General features: G+C 42.9%; 1 protein-coding gene across 1 annotated transcript in view; it reads left to right on the top strand.

Moving 5' to 3' along the window:
- wipf2a (WAS/WASL interacting protein family, member 2a) overlaps positions 1-20,180 on the top strand; it is a 29,974-nt gene extending 9,794 nt beyond the window's left edge. The window contains exons 3-8 of the mRNA XM_056280035.1: positions 1,994-2,126; positions 7,416-7,544; positions 8,390-9,070; positions 13,609-13,857; positions 15,507-15,608; positions 17,512-20,180. Coding sequence (XP_056136010.1) covers positions 1,994-2,126; positions 7,416-7,544; positions 8,390-9,070; positions 13,609-13,857; positions 15,507-15,608; positions 17,512-17,555 — 1,338 coding nt within the window. The 3' untranslated portion in view covers positions 17,556-20,180. The remainder of the gene's footprint in view (positions 1-1,993; positions 2,127-7,415; positions 7,545-8,389; positions 9,071-13,608; positions 13,858-15,506; positions 15,609-17,511) is intronic.
- The last annotated feature ends 1 nt before the right edge of the window (position 20,181 follows it).

Genomic DNA, 20,181 nt, shown 5'->3' on the forward strand with positions numbered 1-20,181 from the left:
GTTGATTAAAAAAGCACAGGTCAGCTTGCCAGTACGCCATTTTTAAAAAAAGATTTTTAACCATGGCGTGCCCGCAACTGCCGCCGTCGGCTATGTGTCGCAAATTTTGGTCACTCACGGACGACCTGAGAGGGATGTTTAGTAGGACGTGCCATGGATCTAGACGGTTTCGTGTTTAAGTCTGGGCCACTGTTGTGTGTAAACTGTGCAGGAAAACCGTCCCGACCAGGAGTGGGAAAACAACAAACTCATTTTATCACCTTAGCCGCTTCCGCCCTTTGGAGTAAAATTATTACCCGTGTGCCTTGATAACAAAGTAGTTAATTTCAAAGTAATGTGATTAATTTCAAGATAGTGGTTAAATTCAACCTTTTTTCTTCTAGTCTTTATTAAAAATAGCTGATTAAAATTGATCAATAATTATCATTATTGACTGGGATGAAATATTTTATTGGGATACATTTTCAGCTGTATCGCCCAGCCCTAGGTGGTGCCATTTGTTTTCATGCTGGTTTTGCTACCATTTAGGGCACAATTTGTACCGTAATGGGGACCTGTATAGTTCAACAAATGTAAAAGAGGGTGAGAGGGGGCATTAAATTGCAAGCTTTGTTTCAGTCACTACTATTCCGAAACCCCCCGCTGATTTGTACGAGTCAAATGCATCAGAGTAGCAGAACTATTGCACATTGCACCCTTAATAATGTTGGTAACAGGTATTGTCGCCTTTGGTCATCGGCCTTCTACATTGTGCATCATGTTTCAAAGTGACTCAGAAGTTTAAACATGTCTACTTATGTGAGACTGCAGCTGACCCACGGTTACTTTGTCACTGGATAACTGCAAGCGACATCACGAGTCTGGACACTTTCACACTGTTGATAAGTGATCAGCAGGTCAAGTTTAAACCTAGTTGGGCGTCTGGATGGCGTGGCAGTCTATTCTGTTGCCTACCAACACGGAGATCATAGGCTCGAATCCCCATGTTACCTCCGGCTCGGTCAGGCGTCCCTACAAACACAATTGGCCGTGTCTGCGGGTGGGAAGCTAGATGTGGGTATGTGTTCTGGTCGCTGCACTAGCACCTCCTCCAGTCGGTCGGGGCACCTGTTTGGGGGCAGGGACTCGGGGGAATAGTGTGACCTCCCACGCACTACGTCCCCCTGGTGAAACGCCTCACTGGCTGGTGATTCCACATGTATCGGAGGAGGCATGTGGTAGTCTGCAGCCCTCCCCGGATCAGCAGAGGGGGTGGAGCAGCCATCAGGATGGTTCCGAAGAGTGGGGTAATTGGCCAAGTACAATTGGAGAGAAAATAATGTTGGCTCTTGAGCAGTAATATGCACTTGGAGCTTGACACCATGATTTTATTGTGGAAATATACTTTTACTCTTATGTTTTATTGTTTACATTTTATATTCTTTATTCTATTATGTCTTCTTTACATATATTTTTATATTCATGTGTCACTTATTTTATATTGTATTTTAAGCTTGTGCAGCACTTTGGTTCAACTGTGGTTGTTTTAAATGTGCTGTATAAATAAACTTGACTTGACTTTTATTTTGTAACAGAAAAATTCATGTGTAGACAGTGGAAGGTAAATAGCACTACTGATACTCTAATACACAAACACTGTATGGTAAACCACCCAGTGCGGCTGTTTCTGTTTGTTTAGTGTCCATGATGACCTTGTCTTGTCCGTGATGACTGCTATCTAAACTCCAGAACATGACGGTGTCGCTGCAGGAAAATTCAGCTACCTCCAAAATCTACCAACTTGTCCCTATTTTGGTACACAGGCACCTGTGAGGAAATCTGCAGAAATGGCTCAAGCCATCACAGACAGAGCTGAAAGGCTGCCACAGTGACTCTAATAAGCTGCTCATACAGCCACCTGTTTTTTCTGCAGTTTTTTCACTAGGATCCCACACTCTGCTGTTTCTCAAATGTTCATGAACCAGGCATAAAACTGGTTGACTTCCCCTTACAGGCGAACACCACCCCCCCCAAGCTTAATCGGGATGAGACGAAAGGGAGAGATGCTCTCCTCTCAGACATCTGCAAAGGCACCAGGCTGAAGAAAGTCGCCGCCGTCAGCGACAGGAGCGCCCCTGTTTTAGAGAGTGAGCAACACACACACACACACACACACACACACACACACACACACACACACACACACACAGACTTCCTCTCTACCAAATGCTCACAATCTCTCTTGAACACACACAGGGTGGATGCTCTGTCTATGATGGAGTATCTATATAATATCTACATATGGATACAGAAATGTCAAATTTAGTAAGAAAGGAAATGAGAATTGTAAGGTGTTTTTTTTTTTTTTTTTGCACAAAGCGTAAATAGCAAAAATGATCACATAGTCTGCATATCTGGACTGTACTGTACAGTAATCTCGTATTGAATGTTATTACAACTCAAAAAAACAAGTTACGCTGAAGGGAAAACGCTGTAGGTTGGCACAGAGGAGTAGGACTCACTCAAGGTATTATTAATACAACCGTTTAAAATTGATAACAGCAATAAACAGAGATGAGGAGGTGGAGGCTTAAGTTTGCACTGTCGGCTGCTCCCAATGCAAGAACAAATCTGTAGACATGCACACACACTTGTTGGCTGTTGAGATGCAAGAGAGTAAGGGCATGAATTCAAACATGGTTATGAACAGAAATTTGTGTAAAATATGCACCGAAGTCGAATGCTTTGTCTGTTTCTCAAGGAGCAGATTGGTGTAGGTCAGAGCCTTCCATAAGCACTTGCTGCCGGCCAAATATTTACGTCCAGCCGCCTACATTAATATATTAATTTTGATTTCCAATATAATAGTTTTAATTAACATGCTGTAATTCCCTATGATGCATGTACATTTACCACCATTAGATAGAGAAACGTGCCTGTCTGTATCAGTCCCGCCCCCGTGTGTGTGTGTGTGTGTGCGTGCACGCTCTGCTGTGAGGTTGTGTTGCTGAGTAGAGAACAGAGAGTCAGTGTAAGATGTAAGACAAATATCAGCAAAATATTTGGAATTATTTCAAAATATTCTATTCCATTGCCTTCCAACATGGAGATCACAGGCTCGAATCCCCATGATACCTCCAGCTTGGTCGGGCGCCCTTCAGACACAATTGGCCGTGTCTGTGGGTGGGAAGCTGGATGTGGGTATCTGTCCTAGTTGCTGCACTAGCACCTCCTCTGGTCGGTCGGGGTGCCTGTTCGGGAGGGAGGGGGAACTGGGGGGAATACCGTGATCCTCCCACGTGCTACGTCCCCCTGGTGAAGCTCCTCACTGTCAGGTGAAAAGAAGCGGCGGGTGACTCCACATCTATCGGAGGAGGCATGTGGTAGTCTGCAGCCCTCCCCGGATCGGCCTCGGGTCGGGTACGATTGGGGAGAAAAAGAGGGGGAGGGGGAGTAATAAAAAGTTCACTGTAAGCACTGCATTTTCCCTATATGCCACACAGACATTTATAGGCCTAATGAATGGAAGAATCTTTATTTACATTGCACTTTTTACAGCAGAGCCATATCGAAGACAATTTGCAAACCCACTAAAACAGGCAGTGTTGTCATAGTAACAGGCCTGTGTCATATGAGGAAGATGTAGGCTCAGCCTCACACTGTAATTTTACAGTTTAAAATGTCCTAGAACGGTTTTTTATTTTTTACCCCCGGACCCTCCTTAGCTGGCTACTTTTCCCCCACTGGCTGGCTGCTCCATACATAGCCTTGTGGGAAACCCTGGATGTAGGTACCTTTATTAGCTGTTCACATGCAGATGTTTAAGGTTTCATGTGAACATTAGCTGGTTTGAACAGATGTGTGTAGCATGGTAAAGCTACGCACACGCGTACAGTTTCAAACAAACACATACACACTTTCATATGCTTTTGGCTCACTTCAGTCCTCATGACTTTTTCGTTTCTCCTTGTTTTAAAGTAACAATCTCAAAACTTCTCATTTGAATAAATATCACTTAAGTTACCGTACTTGCAAACCAACCTCCGTAAAGCCTGTTATTTAAAAAAAAATCAAGTTAACACAATGGATCATTTGAAGAATTGAAAAAAAATGGAATTGAAAAAAAATGGAATTGAATTGGATGGACTACCTTGTGCGACACTCAAGCATGGCGTGTTTTAGGCGGTTTGTTGGCCCGAGGGAGAACAACGCCGTGCCGTTGTTGCCATTTTAAGTCGGATCGCGTAAACATTGTTGTGTGCGTAAATCTGATGCAAGTGATGATGATGCACCGAAGAAAAAGAAAACGGTCATGACTGAAACAAAATTGGAAATAATAAAGCGTTCAGAGAGAGGTGAAATGCTCTTTATCTTTTTTCTTTTCTTTTTTTTTCCACTTACGCGGTGAGGCGGGGAGGCGAGCCCCAAGCGGGCTCACGTTTCTGGCATGAAACGGCTGGCCTCTGCCGGTCACGACCCACTCCAGGACAGTGGCAGGTGGGGAGTTTGAAATGTAAGAAATGTTTCTTTAAGGGGTGTCCAGGTAGTGTAGCAGTCTATTCCGTTGCCTACCAACACGGAGATCGTAAGCTCGAATCCCTGTGTTACCTCCGGCTACAGACACAATTGGCCGTGTCTGCGGGTGGGAAGCCGGATGTGGGTATGTGTCCTGGTCGCTGCAGTAGCGCCTCCTCTGGTCGGTCGGGGCGCCTGTTTGGGGGGGGGATAGCATGATCCTCCCACATGCTTCATCCCCCTGGCGAAACTCCTCACTGTCAGGTGAAAAGAAGCAGCTGATGATTCCACATGTATCGGAGGAGTCATGTGGTAGTCTGCAGCCCTCCCCTGAATTGGTAGAGGGGGGTGGAGCAGTATCCGGGACGGCTCGGAAAAGCGGGGTAATTGGCTGGATACAATTGGGGAGAAGGGGGCGGGGGTATTACTTTAAAGTGTTTTATACCTATACACACATTCTCTCTCTCAATTATAAATACTGTGCTGTAGTTACATTTATTATTATTACTGCATTATTTATGTTTTTAGTAAAATATTTACTATATATATATATTAAGACAAATATTTGACTAATTGATGCTAGATATGAACTGTACATAACTGTTTGGACTTAGTACATACAAATTTGATTCACAAACAAGACTCCAAAACGGAACTCGTTTGTAATCTGAGTACTTCCTGTAATTAATAACTTTGTAGCTCAGGACTACACAAACTCGTGAAATAACACACAGATTGCATTTATTCCACTCGGCTATCATGAAGGGTTAGTGAATCTGAAGAAGGTAGAAAGTTGTTGTGTCTGACAAGCAGATATGACAAACAAGCCGGCAGAAGAACTTCACCAACAGATAGTAAAACTGCAGTAAGTAAAACTAAGGTTAATCCATGTTTTTGTTTGGCTGTGGTAAGAAAAAAAAATTGTACAACAGCATTGATGACTGTTTTATTTCAAACGGATCTCAGGGATTTGGAGTGCTCAAACACTCATCCTTACCTTACCAAGTATCACTATCGATCTCAGACTATTAAAGGTCCAATGAAATGAAAAATGGTAGCTCTATCTATTTAACCCTATGCCTTAGAAATTCCAAAAAATCATTTGGTTTTTGGTTACAAACTTTTTTTTTCCTCCTCCTGACATACGGTATTTTTTTTTTTTTAGTAATTTCCTCCTGCACTTGCAGGCATACACTAACAAAGATGTCCAGTGAATGGGAGCGAGATGGAAAGGAGAGTGATCTTTTGCCACCAAAGTGAAACTAGCCAACATTGTATCGATGTCTACATTCTTCTTTTTTTTTCCCCTTTTTTTTTTGTCCCCAATTGTATCCGGCCACTTACCCCACTCTTCCGAGTCATCCTGGTCGCTGCTGCACCCCCTCTGCTGATCCGCGAAGGGCCACAGGCTACCGCATTCCTCCTCCGATACACATGGAGTCGCCAGCCGCTTCTTTTCACCTGACAGTGAGGAGTTTCACCAGGGGGCTGTAGCGTGTGGGAGGATCACGCTATTCCCTCCAGTTCCCCCTCCCCCCTGAACAGGCACCCCGATCGACCAGAGGAGGCGCTTGTGCAGCGACCAGGACACACACCCACATCTGGCTTCCCACCCACAGACACGGCCAATTGTGTCTGTAGGGACGCCCGACCAAGCCGGAGGTAACGTGGGGATTCAAACTGGTGATCCCTGTGTTGGTAGGCAACGGAATAGACTGCTACGTTACCCGGACGCCCAGATGTCCACATTCTTCTTAAAATGTTCGGCCATTATTGGCTGTCAGTCGAATCAAACTCCCTCCCTACCCAAAACCGCACCTGACTGTTTCGTTTTATTCAGATACTCCGTGTCGTGGAAGTTTACAGTGCTCTAAATGCCGTTTTATGGGGCCTTTAACACAAAATCCTCAGGATCTTAAATTTATAAGGTTAACTATAAATTTAAGATCCCATAAAACTTAAATTTATAGTTAACCTTATAACCTTATTGGTGTCAGAAGTGGGATGGTGAGACCATGAGGCCATCGGAAGGTGTGAGGGAGCTGGTATGCTGAAGCGAGGGGACACACTTCCCGAAGGAGGGGGGTAGTGTAACGATCACAAATGACTCGACTCGCTAGCCCGTTGGCCAACTGGTAACTGGTTGAACCCTTTAGTCGACTGGTTAACGTAGTCGTCCGTTGGGAGACTCGGGTTCGCGTCCCGGGTGGGCGGTTCCCGGGCTGCCCCCCCTCCGAACTCGCTACATTGGTCGCTACATTCAAAGCAAGAGACTTAACTTCTCTTGCCTTGAATGTAACTTTAAATCTTCTCTTGCTTTGAATTAACTTCTTACAATGCACTAGTACATAGTATCTAATGGTCAGAGTACATTTCGGAAGTCATTATAAAGTTGATAGAATCTGGTCATAACATTTCAAAGCTGATATTTGGCGTTATGAAGAAGCTATAATATAGTGGACTCTTCTGTTGTGGAACAGGCTCCTTGTTCACGCCTGTTGCGTTCCCTTTCGCTCTGGACTTTGAAAGAGACGGCTGTGGGCACTGTATGCAGAAGGAGACCTGTATATTCACTGCTGTGTACTGTTTTCATACAGGCTTCTGATGGCAATAAATACGATATCATCTACCTGGTCGTCGTAGTGTCGTCAATCACACCAATAGACATGCAGGTGGCTGGTGTGACAGAGGAAGATGCAGAGGACAGGAAGAGATGGAAACAGATGATCCGCTGTGGCGACCCCTAATGGGAGCAGCCGAAAGTAGTAGTAGTAGTAGTAGTTATAAGATGTGTATTAAAATTTTTTAATTCTAAATCGCAAAGGCAGCAAATGAGGAATATAGAAATGCATCCAAGCCGTTTTCCCCATATGCATTCAGGAGTAACCACCTTTCTGCTGTTGGTCTCCTCTCTTCTTCAGAAACGGGCAGTGGTGGAGGCAGTGGAAACGGAGGTGGAGGAGGAGGTGGCGGCGGCTTTGGAGGAGGAGGACCAATGCCGATGGGAGGTCTTTTCCAAGGAGGTGTGCCAAAGTTACGCCCGGTCGGAGGTATTTTTTTTTTTGTATTGGAAATATTAATTTGCTTGAAACACAGTGATTTATGTTCAGAACATGCGTTTTTGCTTCAACAAGGAGTATTTGAGTTCTGGGAGTTTGAGCTAAGTCTTTTGGGAGAACGGAGCATCAACCAACAGAAGCAACTCTGCTTGCTCAGCTTTTGTGTTTTTGAATCTAGAAATGTGGTGAGTGACGGGTGGGACTAAGTTATTTACTCTGAATCATGACTACTCAGCAGATCCTGCTGATATGCACGAGACACATTATGCTTTTGGAAAGCCAAAAAATTATTCATATCCTCGTTTAGGTGTGATAAACCCACATTTTTGATGGGACATATCTTTACTCAGAAGTCGAAAGTGTAAGTCAGTACATATCTTGGATATCATAGTGCAAGCTCTTTTCAAAAAGGCAGCTATCTTTGAGTAAGTGGACTTTAGGGGGAATGTGAGAGCTGTAATTTTGCTGTCTGATCTGTTACCACATTGTAATAAATCAGACTACATTTAACAAAATAAGCAACAAAATCCTTCTTTTTTTTTGCATATTAGTTAGTTCATTCATTTATTCATTGAAGATCTTCAATAAATGGTGTTAGACATAGTTTTTTTTTGTACATGAAAACGTCTTCATGTGCTTGTGGGACTATGTTGAGAGGTTTTCCAAGAGAAATTCCTTGTATGTTCAGTCTGATTTGACTGTGAGGATCCTTGAACTTAAACTTTCCTATTTCCTATTCTGTTCGTACACAGCTCCTTTTCAGCATTTGGGTGTGTGTTAAATTATCATGACAACATGGCACAGTCCTAAAGATCATGACTATGTTTCTCTTCCAGACAGCTCCGTGGGAAGGTCTGTCCTACGGCCGCCAGGTTCCCGACCCGCTGCTCCACGCCCCCCAACAGGCCGCTCTGCCTCACCCTCGCCTCCGGAGCCCCAGCGCTCCCATCGGCCCTCGCTCCCAGACATCTCCCGCCCTCATAACACAAGCTCCTCCCATCCCTCCGCAAGCAGTGGGATGAAGCACAGCACATCTGCCCCTCCCCCTCCACCGCCATTTAACAGGGGTGGCCGTGGCAGCGCCCCGCCCACACCCAACCAGAAAGCCCCAAATCCACCCTCGTCATCCTCTTCTTCCTCCTCCCATCACAGCCGAGAAAAGCCCCTCCCTCCTACACCTAACAGAGGCCCTGCCCCTCCCAGCTCTGTCCCCCACGCCTCCATGAAGCCAGCTCCCACGTCAAGCAGACCCCCCACGGGAGGCTCTTCAGCCCCGCCTCCTCCCCCTCCTTACAGGCACCCGTCAGGCGGAGTCTCCAATGGGCCGTCCTCCCATATGGACGGGGCTCCCGAGCTTCCCCAGAGGCATAACTCCCTCCATAAGAAGATGTCCTCTGGCAACAGCAATAGCCATGGACGCAGCCATGCTCCGCCCCCGCCCCCATCGCCATCTCCATCGTCGCAACAAGGGAACAGACCCCCACCTCCGGCCAGAGAGCCCCCAGGGCGCAGAGCAGGTACACTAAATCAAACAGGAGCTGGAACATCTTTATGGCTAGGTGGTTGACACTATACCATATTGGCTGGCTCGTTTCTGGATCTTTGTCACAAACCAGTCAACAGTCAAGTCAATTTTTTTTTTTTTAAATAGCAAGTGTTGTATGTCATAATCCATCAGACTTTGCATAATTAAATGTTGGGGCAAAAAAGACAATAGAGGATAGAGTAGTGCTGAGCGATACGGAAAATATTATCTCTAATCATAGTGGGTTTTGCATTTATATATATATACACACACACACACACACACACACACACACACACACATACATACATACATACATACATACATACACACACACACATATATATATATCAGGATATCTGCTCACGTCTGGAAAAATGCCATGTTTAAGAATCCAACTGAGGCTCATCACATTAAACTGTATGGTAATGTAAAGTATAATATCAAACCAGCCAGAGAGCAGGTTAAGTGGTTTGGATAAATGATGGAATCAATGCTCACAGGCATGATTTGGCACCAAATTCGGGCAGCCAAGAAGGAAAGGAGAGAGCTCAGTATAGTATTTTTGGATGTCGCAAATGCCTTTGTCTCTTTGCCACATAACATTTTGTGGAAGGTATTGAATTTCTTTCAGGTCCCTGATGATATTATGAAACTCAGAGCATATTTTGATGATATTCACTTTGTTTTTTAAAACTACTAGTCAGTACACAACCATAGCTGGACAGAGGGATAATGGCAGATTGCACTATTTCACCTGACTCATTTCAGTCATCTAGGTAGTAAAATATCCAGGAGCGGTCGTTTTGCCATTCAAAGAGGACCTGAGTGTGGACAACTGTTCAAAGCACGTGTTTCTATGGTATGTTATGAACGTGACATCACATCACTCCTGTTTGGGAACGTTGTGCAGAAGGGGAGAAGGATTCGGTATCTGTGCTGTGGCCATAAGCCTAATCAAGAGATCCTTTCTCTTTGTCCCTTTCGCACAGGAAATACTCTTCTTCATTCTGAGCAAGAGGAATGTTCAGGGAGTGAAATGCAAGTTTTAACACGTGTTCTCTCTGTATATCTGCAGTTTGTTGCAGTTTCAACTATAATGCAGCAAAACATGTTCCAACATTTACCATGCTAGCAGGCTGAGTAGGAAAACATAGATAATACCAAGGTCTATTCTTAATGTAGAGAGAGGCGGAGACTTGGAATTGTTCCATCTTTGGAAACTGTTCACTTTACATCGCCCACGTCTCTACCACCTCCTTAAGTCATCCAGGTCTTGGTCCTGCCCAGGCACATGTGGCAGCTTCGTCTGATCCAACTGATCGGTGAATGTCTTCAGTCGTTCTTTGATGGAATGCTTTGGCCGAATCAGATGCACAATCTCAACTGCTCAGTCATGAAAATGTTGCACAAACCATAGGTGTTGCCTCAGATTAGGCAACAGTCAGGCAGCTATCCATTACCCAAAAGAAGTGTCACAACCACTGACAGAAATGATTGATGTCAATAAAACTAAAATCATGGTACTTTTTTCTAAAAGGCAGTTTTTCCTTGGTTCACAAAATTACAATAGTTTTCCAGATTGAGTCCTTTCGGCACACATTCTACAGACGTTTGATGATAAACGTGAGCCGAAATTTTCCCCAAATGGACATACGGTATTGGCAATGAGCTTCTTCATTCGAATTCAGAGAGTGAGTGCACGAAACAGGAAGGCGCTTGTTTGCAAGAGTTCTGTGTTGTGATTGGATGATGGAACGCTTTAGCGAGAGGCCTGCTGGTTTCTCTGCATTCCGCAAGCCCTGTGGAATATTCCAGCATTCCTCTTTTCATCTGTCTTCCCCCCCCCAAAATTTGACATCAGCTCTTAGGATTTCTGCTGCTTTCTGTCTTGTGCTCAGCTACTCAGTGTCCAGTCTAACTTCTTTTAATTTTGGATATTCTAAATGTTGTCCGCAACTTTTTTTCAGTGTCATATAGCATTTGTTTATAAGGATGAGCACCAAAAGTGTTTGTAAGCTTGCAATAGTAGTAGAAACTCGGACGTTTAAGTAACAAAGTAGAATTCAGTGCTCAGATTGATGGATGGTAGTGTTCCGTGGCTGGTGAACAAAAAACTTACCACGCGTTTGACATGTGACTGGTAATAATTCTTGCCCCTCCTTGATTTATCATACAGCATGCTGGAATTTTTGTTTTGGTTAACCTCAACCCCTCCTCCTTACCCTAACCCTGGTCCTTATCCTGTCCCAACACTTTCCATCAGCACACTTGCATACAAACATGCATACACACTTGACCTTTGTGTGTAAATACAAACCCTTACTAGGCTTTGTATTGACAGACTAATTTTGCATTTCTATCTTTTTATATAATTTTTTTTACTAATATTTAAGGCGAAGAAGGAGCTGAGCCGGAAGGCAAAGCTCTCAGTTTACCAGTCAATCTTCGTTCCATCCAACCCTCACCTATGGTCATGAGCTTTGGGTAGTGACCGAAAGGGTGAGATTGCGGACACAAGTGACTGAAATGAGTTTCCTCCGTAGGGTGTCTGGGCTCGGCCTTAGAGATAGGGTGAGGAGCTCGGACATCCGGAAGGAGCTTGGAGTAGAGCCGCTGCTCCTTCGCATCGAAAGGAGCCAGTTGAGATGGTTCGGGCATCTGATTAGGATGCCTCCTGGGCGCCTTCCTTTGGAGGTTTACCAGGCACGGCCAACTGGGTGGAGACCCCGGGGTAGACCCAGAACTCGCTGGAGGGACTACATGTCCAGTCTGGCCTGGGAATGCCTTGGGATCCCCCAGGAGGAGCTGGAGGGCGTTGCTGGGGAGAGAGACGCCTGGAGTGCCCTACTTAGCTTGCTGCCACCACGACCCGACCCCAGAAAAGCGGCGAAAGATGAGATGAGATGAGATGAGATGATTAGTTGACACATCTTTATTATTCTATGTATAGTTTTATGCATTTTCTCTTTTTGTGTAAACTCCATAGCATTTTTTTCAAGGCAGTTTGCCTTATGACCAAAGTTTTACTGATTGATAATGAAAATGTAGTAATATTTTAATGCTATGACAAGTAGCCCACAGGCCAGACCATTCCAGCAAGTTGATTACAATGATCTGTCACAGGAGATTGGGTGTAGCCTCCGTCTAAACTACTTTGACCTAGGTGGCAAAAATGTGTGTGTGAATATTTGGTCCCAATTTTTACCTCAAGGAGTCAGAACTATTCAATAAACATCCAACATTTAAGAGTAATACAAAGTCGGAAAATATTTCGGACACATTCCGAGGATGTCTTAAACGAGTTAGGAGTGGAAAAAACCGCCAGATCATCGTGGCCAGCGTGTGCTCACACTTCATGAGGGGAAAGATTAGTTGCATTTGTACCATGCTAGAGAGCTACAACAGCGTGATTGGCTTAATAGGAAGGATTAATGTTTGTAACCGACTTTGTCTGTGAATATATTGGTTCCTGGACAGAGTGAAATTCATCAGTTAGTGCCAAGATGAACGTTATCATAATTCTGCGGTTTCTATCAACTGGGAAGATGCAACAACATGGCACCGTGGCTTTGATGAGTTAGGACAATCGCTACCATCCATGATCTGCTCCATTCACCGAGCTCTGACCTTGAGTTTTCTGCCAATTTATCGAATTCCAAACAACACAGTATGACTTAAATGCCAATACAGTCGGGTTCATGCAGATTGCCGGTTTTCTGGGTGCTAGGTGTTGCAGATGTCATTGATGGGTACATCCGCATCACTACACCCATGCAGAATGAGGATGTATGTAAACCAAAAACTGTACCACAGCATCAGTTGGCTGCTCAAGTGGTATTTGATGCTGACTATAGGATACTTGAAATTGTGTCTAAGTAGCCAGGATCCATACATGATACATGCATACTGGGTCTCAGTGGCCTGAAACTCCTTTTTGGCTGTATTGTGGTCCCATTGTAACTCCAATTAATGGTCATGGAATTTGCTATGAAAGAAAAGATAAGAGAGGATGTCTGTGAATGTTCTCATTCATCCAGGTCATGGTTATCCAAAGGAATTGAATTGAGTGCAACTGGACTTGGTATATATCTGTGAAGACGTTTCGCCTCTCATCCAAGAGGCTTCATCATGATGAGATATACCAAGTCCAGTTGCACTCGATTCAATTCCTTTGGATAAGAGAGAATCCTACTCCTTACTCGGAGTAAGACTAAAACATTTATGAACGTTTCCTAGTTCAACCGTTTTGTTTGGATTAATGAAAATAAGAATCTGTTGCCTGGAAATTCTCACAAAATGAGGTCTGAAGTATTTGAGGGAGTATTATTTGAAAACTATATTGCTTTGTATTTATACTTGGGATTACCAAACAGTTCAGTGTGATGAAGCTCAGTTGGATTCTTAAACATGGCATTTTTGCATATGTAAACAGATAAATGTAAGGTAAAATTCCCTTTGATTATCATGATGATATTTTCCAAATCATTCAGCACATAATAATTGATGTGTGTTTGTCAATCCATCCAGCTCCCCAGGTACCCCCAACCGGATCTCGTAACGGCGGTCGGGAGGCTCCCCCGCCACCACCCCCTTACCGTGTCCACAGCTCCGTGAACCACCTTGAGACCCACAGCCGGGGGGGCAAACTCCCTCCTCCACTGTCATCATCTTCTTCCTTGTCATCATCCTCCTCCCGTACCCCAGCCGGACCCCCTCCACCGCCTCCACCCATCCGGAATGGTCACTCGTCAGCCCTGTCCTCCAAGTCCATCACAGGTAAGTTAGGACACGTTAACTTGTTAATGATCCTGCTGACAGACTCTCTGATAATTTAGACATTATTTCCATTTATACATAATATCCTTGAAACCAGATTGTATCTGGATGTGGTTCGTCCATATTGCTGTTATCAAATACACAGCTCTGGAAGCCAGACCAAAATCCAGTCACACTCCCTCAGTGCTTCCCTACACAATATGAAATTCCCTTTTCTGAATGTGGTCTTCTTTTTACCAGTCTTCTGCTGATGATGTTGGGGACATGTTTTAGAAGTAGAGAAATTACCTGTGTGTCTTGGAGAAATGGTTTGATTTATGTTCGGTGAACAAGGAGCCTTAATTCTTCTGTAATCACCACCCTAAGCGGTTTAAGCAATCAGATTGTACACCATCCTCACTTAGTCTTGGGTGTATTTACACATGGATTTCTGTGGAATTTGGTGCGGTCCGGTTGCAATTTGAACATCCACAACAAATTCAAATTTAAACGGGTTCTAAGTGATACAGATGAGGTTCTCATAAGAGACAGCTGCACCAGATGGAATCGGGAACTATGGAGTTTTTGTTAAAAGTGTGTCTTGAATGTTATTGAAATCTCTAACTGCAAATTGAATTTTCTACTTTGCTGTTTGACCAACAAAGGGTGACTTAAAGAACACGGTGTGGCTTCGTGATAATGGCTGGTGAAGTACACAAAATAAGCAGCCATCAAATAGCTGGTGACTGACAGACCTGTCACGTGAGCCATTTTCCCAGGGGTGTATGGTAATAGATCAATACCAGTGGTCTGAACTTGGCACCGTCAATACTGCAGCCTGAAGCGCTGATCACACATCAACAACGTTGTTAAGGAACTGGTGTTGCTCTCCAGCCACATGATGTTTCTTGCTGGTAACAAATTAAAACAACCTTGGGCCAATAAGTCTCTCATGAAGAGAGGCGTTTCCAAACTTTGACCGTAATAATGAGATATGACGGCTTAGGCTTTACAGTTGTCAAGGCAAACTACCATCCCCCTCTAGTGGTGAAAGATGGTGCAAGAAAAGGTAGCAGCAACACCAGTGTAGAGGCTCAATACAAACCCTGGGTGGGGTAAATGTCATTAGTAAGCTGTATGAACATGTTTACCAGGCAAACCGACATGTCTCCTCATCCTCATACTGGAATTATCTAGACTTCCTCCTTACCAGAGCCAAGAATTCCTAGTTAATCGTTTGTCAATGTGCTCCTGTTATTTTTCATGTAGATCTGATGGCTGCGGTGATTGCTAGTCAAATATTCCTCCCGTCAATATTAAAATGAGGACTCCCAGTTCCTCTTGTACTGTAGAAACCCAGGCAGAGTTCCTAGATGACTCATCGCCTAACATACAATGCACTGGTCTGTTTATTACACTAACTCAAATAACAAAATGTAGGAGCACATGAGTGATAATTTTAGGTTTTTTTTTCTTTCAGTCAAACCCTTGTCTTTGTCTGTAAATCTACAAATCTGTCTTTCTATCTATATTGGTCTGATTCTGTCAATCTTGCAATTTGGGTTGTAGGTTAGAATATTTAATCTAGTTTGAATAGTTTTAATATTATTATTATTATTATTATTATTGCTGTTTCTGTTGTTGTTAACTCCTGACTTTGCATCCAACAGATGATTTTGAATCAAAGTTCAACTTCCACCCGGTTGAAGATCTTCCACCTCCAGAGGAGTACAGGAATTTCAGCAAGACCTACCCCAGCAAAAACAATAAGAGTACGGTCTCAATCCACACGGCAGGCTGCTGTAATAATGATAGCCTAGTTTAGCCAGCAATAGTCTACATTGTGAAAATCTATCATTTAATTCTCAGTTAACAAGACTATAAGAAATAAAGTGGGATATAAGATGAGTCAGTCATTACCCATTTTCAATTTTGCTTCAAGGGAAATTTTGCCAATTCTCAACCTTATTCCCGTGCATTAATTGTAGCGGTGGCATATCTATAATGTACAAAATACTTGCCAATGTTGTCGGTGTCGCCATAGCGCGCTACATCAAACTGGCTTACTTTCACCATCCATTGACATCAGTGGATGGAGGAAGAGTTTTCTAATCTCCGCCGTTGATAAACTCGCACAGCGCATACTAGTATATAGGTAATGTGAAACAGCTCTCTTGGCAGGAGAAAGTCCATTTCTCTGTCAAAATGAATTGCATCGAAGCGGTTAAAGTTTTAAAAGACTAGAAAGACCCCTGCCCACTGGACATGTAGATTATTAGCAGCAAATTTGACCTTTTAAGCAGCATATGAACTGCTAGTCTTAAGATATCAATTGAAATTTGTTCTTGCTTCTCAACAAACACATAATACCTTTCCTAATCTTGGCATCTCTGAGGTAGCAGGAACACCGAATAATGTTTCAGTTTTTAGATCTGCAGGCTAAGAGCACACAGCTGTTGTCAGACAGGTTGATCTTACTTGTTCAGTACTGAAACTTGTAGGCCAAGTCATAAATTACAATGAAAAGCAAGATGTTGCTAATCTGTGGAGGAGTAGTTGGGGGGGGGGGTCTCTAATACTGTTGTTAGAGTATGTTTTCTGTTCCTCTTTATCAAACTGCATGTTCTGAAAATACAGTGGAGGTTTTAACAATGTTGTAAAATGCCCACAAAAAAAATAATTTTTTTTTGTGTGTGTGTGCTTCTGTAGAAATAAGCATACATTTATTTAACAACGGCCCCTGTGCTGCATCCCATGGAATGTCAGCAGGCACCCGCCCTCAGAGATGAACAAAAAGCTCTTTAGTATGAAGGGCATAACATTTTAGCAGCGATTGATGTGATAGATTGAGATAGTATGAGACGGAGGAGGGAAAGGGAGAAAGAGAGCAAATGATGGAGAAGGGAGGAAAAACATGTTCACATGTTCAAATTTTTTCAAATCCATTTTTTTCAGTACTTGTTTTTTGTGTTCACATTTGTTCGTTAACTACACATTCCAAATCATGAAGTCAGTTATGCTCACAGTTCCAATTTTGTACATTTATCTTTGAAGATATTGATGGGAATTCTCAATATTGTAGTCATCAAATACCCAGTTCACACTTGAACCAGACTACATGGTATTGCCAGCTGCAGGGCATCAGAATTACTCTGCACACCTCTTCACAACTCATACATTTAAAGTATCAATGAAATATCTAGATTTAAACACTTCGTATAGTGTGCTAGATATATTTTTAACAGTAATCTATCGTGGTTTAAAAGACATGTACAAAAAAAAATATTGGAAGCCTAAGATAGAGAAGCAGGTCAGAGTAGAGAATATGGGACTGATCAGAGTTGCTTGTCTGTATGGAACTGGTGTGGACAGCAACGTAGATTTAAACGTAAACTAAATAACCTATCTCAACCAGTTTGGAAAGACTGCACACTTAAATATTTCATTTGGTCTAGACAAGGGGTTGATGTGAAACCACCATTCAGATACCTTGAATTACATACAACATGTTATTTATTGACTGCACCTCTCCTGTGCCCCTGTCACAAGGGCTGTGTGGAATTTGTGATGCCATTGAGTTAAAATTTGATGTGTGTGTTTGTGTGAGTGAGCATGCGTGTAAAGGAAGGAAAGAACTAACCTCTAGTAAACCTCCTTTCTTCTTTTTCCCTCTAGCTATAATGAGAGGTGCACCGCCAGCCCCACCAGTTGGGAGGTGAATATACTAGCTCAGGATGGAGAGGACCAGATGAGTCTAACAAATGGATGTTCACAAACACCAGCTTCAAGAAACAGACACACACACTCACTAAAACTTCAGTGGGGCCACAATGGTGAAATCTTCAGAGACCCCCCCACACACACACAATGAGACAAATGTTGACACTACATTTTCACAGTGGTCACTGTCCTCACCTTTTGTCTTAGCATGATAGAACAAAACCACTTTGAACAGGGTGACTGGTTCCCTGGCCTTTTCTGACTGTGCTGTGACCACGAATCACTCTTTACTTCCAGAAGAGGAGAAAGGGTCAAAGGTTGGCAGTGGCTGCTGTATTCCCAATAGCTAGACCAACTTTTTTTTTTTAATTCCAAATCTGTGCATTCCATTATTTTTGACACATTCTAACGACAGCCATGTAAATGATTTCCACAATTCTGGATGTTGTTTTTTTTCTTTCTTTTTTTACACTTCATTCTGGACAGCAAATTTCAACATTAGCAATAGAAACAATCTTCTGGTATGTGTTTGACCTATAGATAAATTATAGTCAAGTCTTACTGCATCACTCACATTGCCATGAATGTAAGACAAGTCCTTTTTTTTCCCAGTTTTTGTCTGTAATTATTTTTTTTTGTCTTACATTGCCATTGCAGCAGTGCCAGGTGAGAGGGTGCGCTTAATTAAATTCTCTCCTTCTCCCAGTGTGCCAAAAGTGGGTTGAGTCCACTAAAGAGCGCAGAATGAGGACAGTTTCCAGATGTAACATTTTTAAAATCTTCCGATCACAGGCAAAATACTTTACTGGAATTTTTGCTAAGCCACATGCAAAGCCATGCCTGGTTGAGGGGTTGTTTTCCGAATTTTCCTTTTCTTTATTAGGGGATCTTTATAATTCTTCTTTTCAGGCGTTGTTGAACGGCAGCTTAATGGCTAGAACTAGGACACTGTGTATGATAGCACCTGTGGATGCTGGATGGTCGTCTGTAAGGCATGGAAGTGAATACTTTTGAACCAGAATCACTGTTGGATCAACATCTGCCAGATTAACAAAATAGAAAATGTCAGGGCAGAGCTTCTGGGTTTCTTGATGTCTTTTGATACTGGAGAGCAGGAGCTTAAAGGTCAAAAAGTCTCTTCCATTCACTTGAACAGGTTCTGGCTTCGATACTATCCACAAGATGGAGACCAAGGCATATTATTACCATTAATAGACCTTGATTAGTTTTCAGGGCTGCAAGTGTACCAGTGTATTTTACAACTTTATGAGGGATGTTTGCAAAATCCTCCTTCCGGGGAAGTTGATTTGAGAGCTTAATACTATTTTCTCACCTAGATTGATTTACTTTGCTGCTGGTGGCCCTCTGGGAAGGACTGTATGGCCAGAGAAAAGATATGTTTGTTTTCCAATGCATTGCAATGCAAGGAACTGTTTGTATTGATTCTCATTGGTAGCAATTGACCAAAAAAACAAAAACAAAAAAAAACACTAAGTGCCAGATTTATATATAAATATATATGAGAAGATTGAGGTTATAATGGGTTTTTAAATTACTTATTTTCTTGGGTTTTTTTATGTATCACTATGCTCTACTCAATCATCACGTCACAGTGATGCGCATATCAAGAGAACACGCAAGAAGTGAACAAAATTGATTGGGGAGGGTTTTTTCCCTTGAAAATTAAATCTAGGTTTCCCCCAACCCAACATGTAGTGCTTGCTGCTGGTCCTTGCCTTACACAATGCTTTCGACACACCTATCGGTACCAGCGCCTTTGTGCAGAGGGGAAATGAAAAAGATAGCAACGAAAATGAGGAAAAAACGTTTCTGTTTGAAAATGCAATAAATATTGTATATTTACATTAAGTATGAGGAATATGGTAATCATAGTTATTGATCTATTTTTTAGGTTGTAAAAAGCTTGTAATATAGGAAAGACAATTAAGAATTATAACAACGGTGCCGTCGGTGGGCTTTGACCCCATTGCCAGATTGACAGGTAGCTTTGCAGCACTTGTTTGAATGCTCGGACATATGGGGTTGGCTTTGGTGAATCGATGAGTGGGAAATTTGCTACAGGCCACATGCGAGCAAGTTGTATTTGCCACAGCTGCTGGTTTGTTTGCCGGCTGCTTTTGTGGATAACTAGCCGATGTTTGGAGGTCATACTCTCCCATAATAAAATGGTAAAACTGGCTGATAGATCTTGAGGCATACTGACCTCTAAGGCCTGTGGAGAATTGCAGGGTTGACCAATCACGTTTGTCTCTTCATGTGCTCACCTCGTCCACTGTATCACCTGTGGTCATTTCATGTTAATCAACCATGTTTTTATCATTCTGAAATTATTTCAAATAAATATATGCCTTTGGGGAAAAGGGTACATTGTGTGTGATATTTTGTTTGCTTTTTGCCACGATGGCAAATAAGTTTTTGGTCACCATGATTAGGTCTATGTGCTGTTGATAGAGCTTTACTTGAAATAGTTCCTCGCATTTCAGTGTGTGTCTACAGGCGTATAGTTTTAACATCTGCAGTGTACCTTTATAGACCCTTTTACAGTTTGTATACAGTGATGACGTAGGTGTGGATGCGCGCGCATTTAGGCAACGTGTGTGGGGG

The sequence above is a fragment of the Lampris incognitus genome, chromosome 5, assembly GCF_029633865.1.
Source record: "Lampris incognitus isolate fLamInc1 chromosome 5, fLamInc1.hap2, whole genome shotgun sequence".
NCBI lineage: Eukaryota > Metazoa > Chordata > Actinopteri > Lampriformes > Lampridae > Lampris > Lampris incognitus.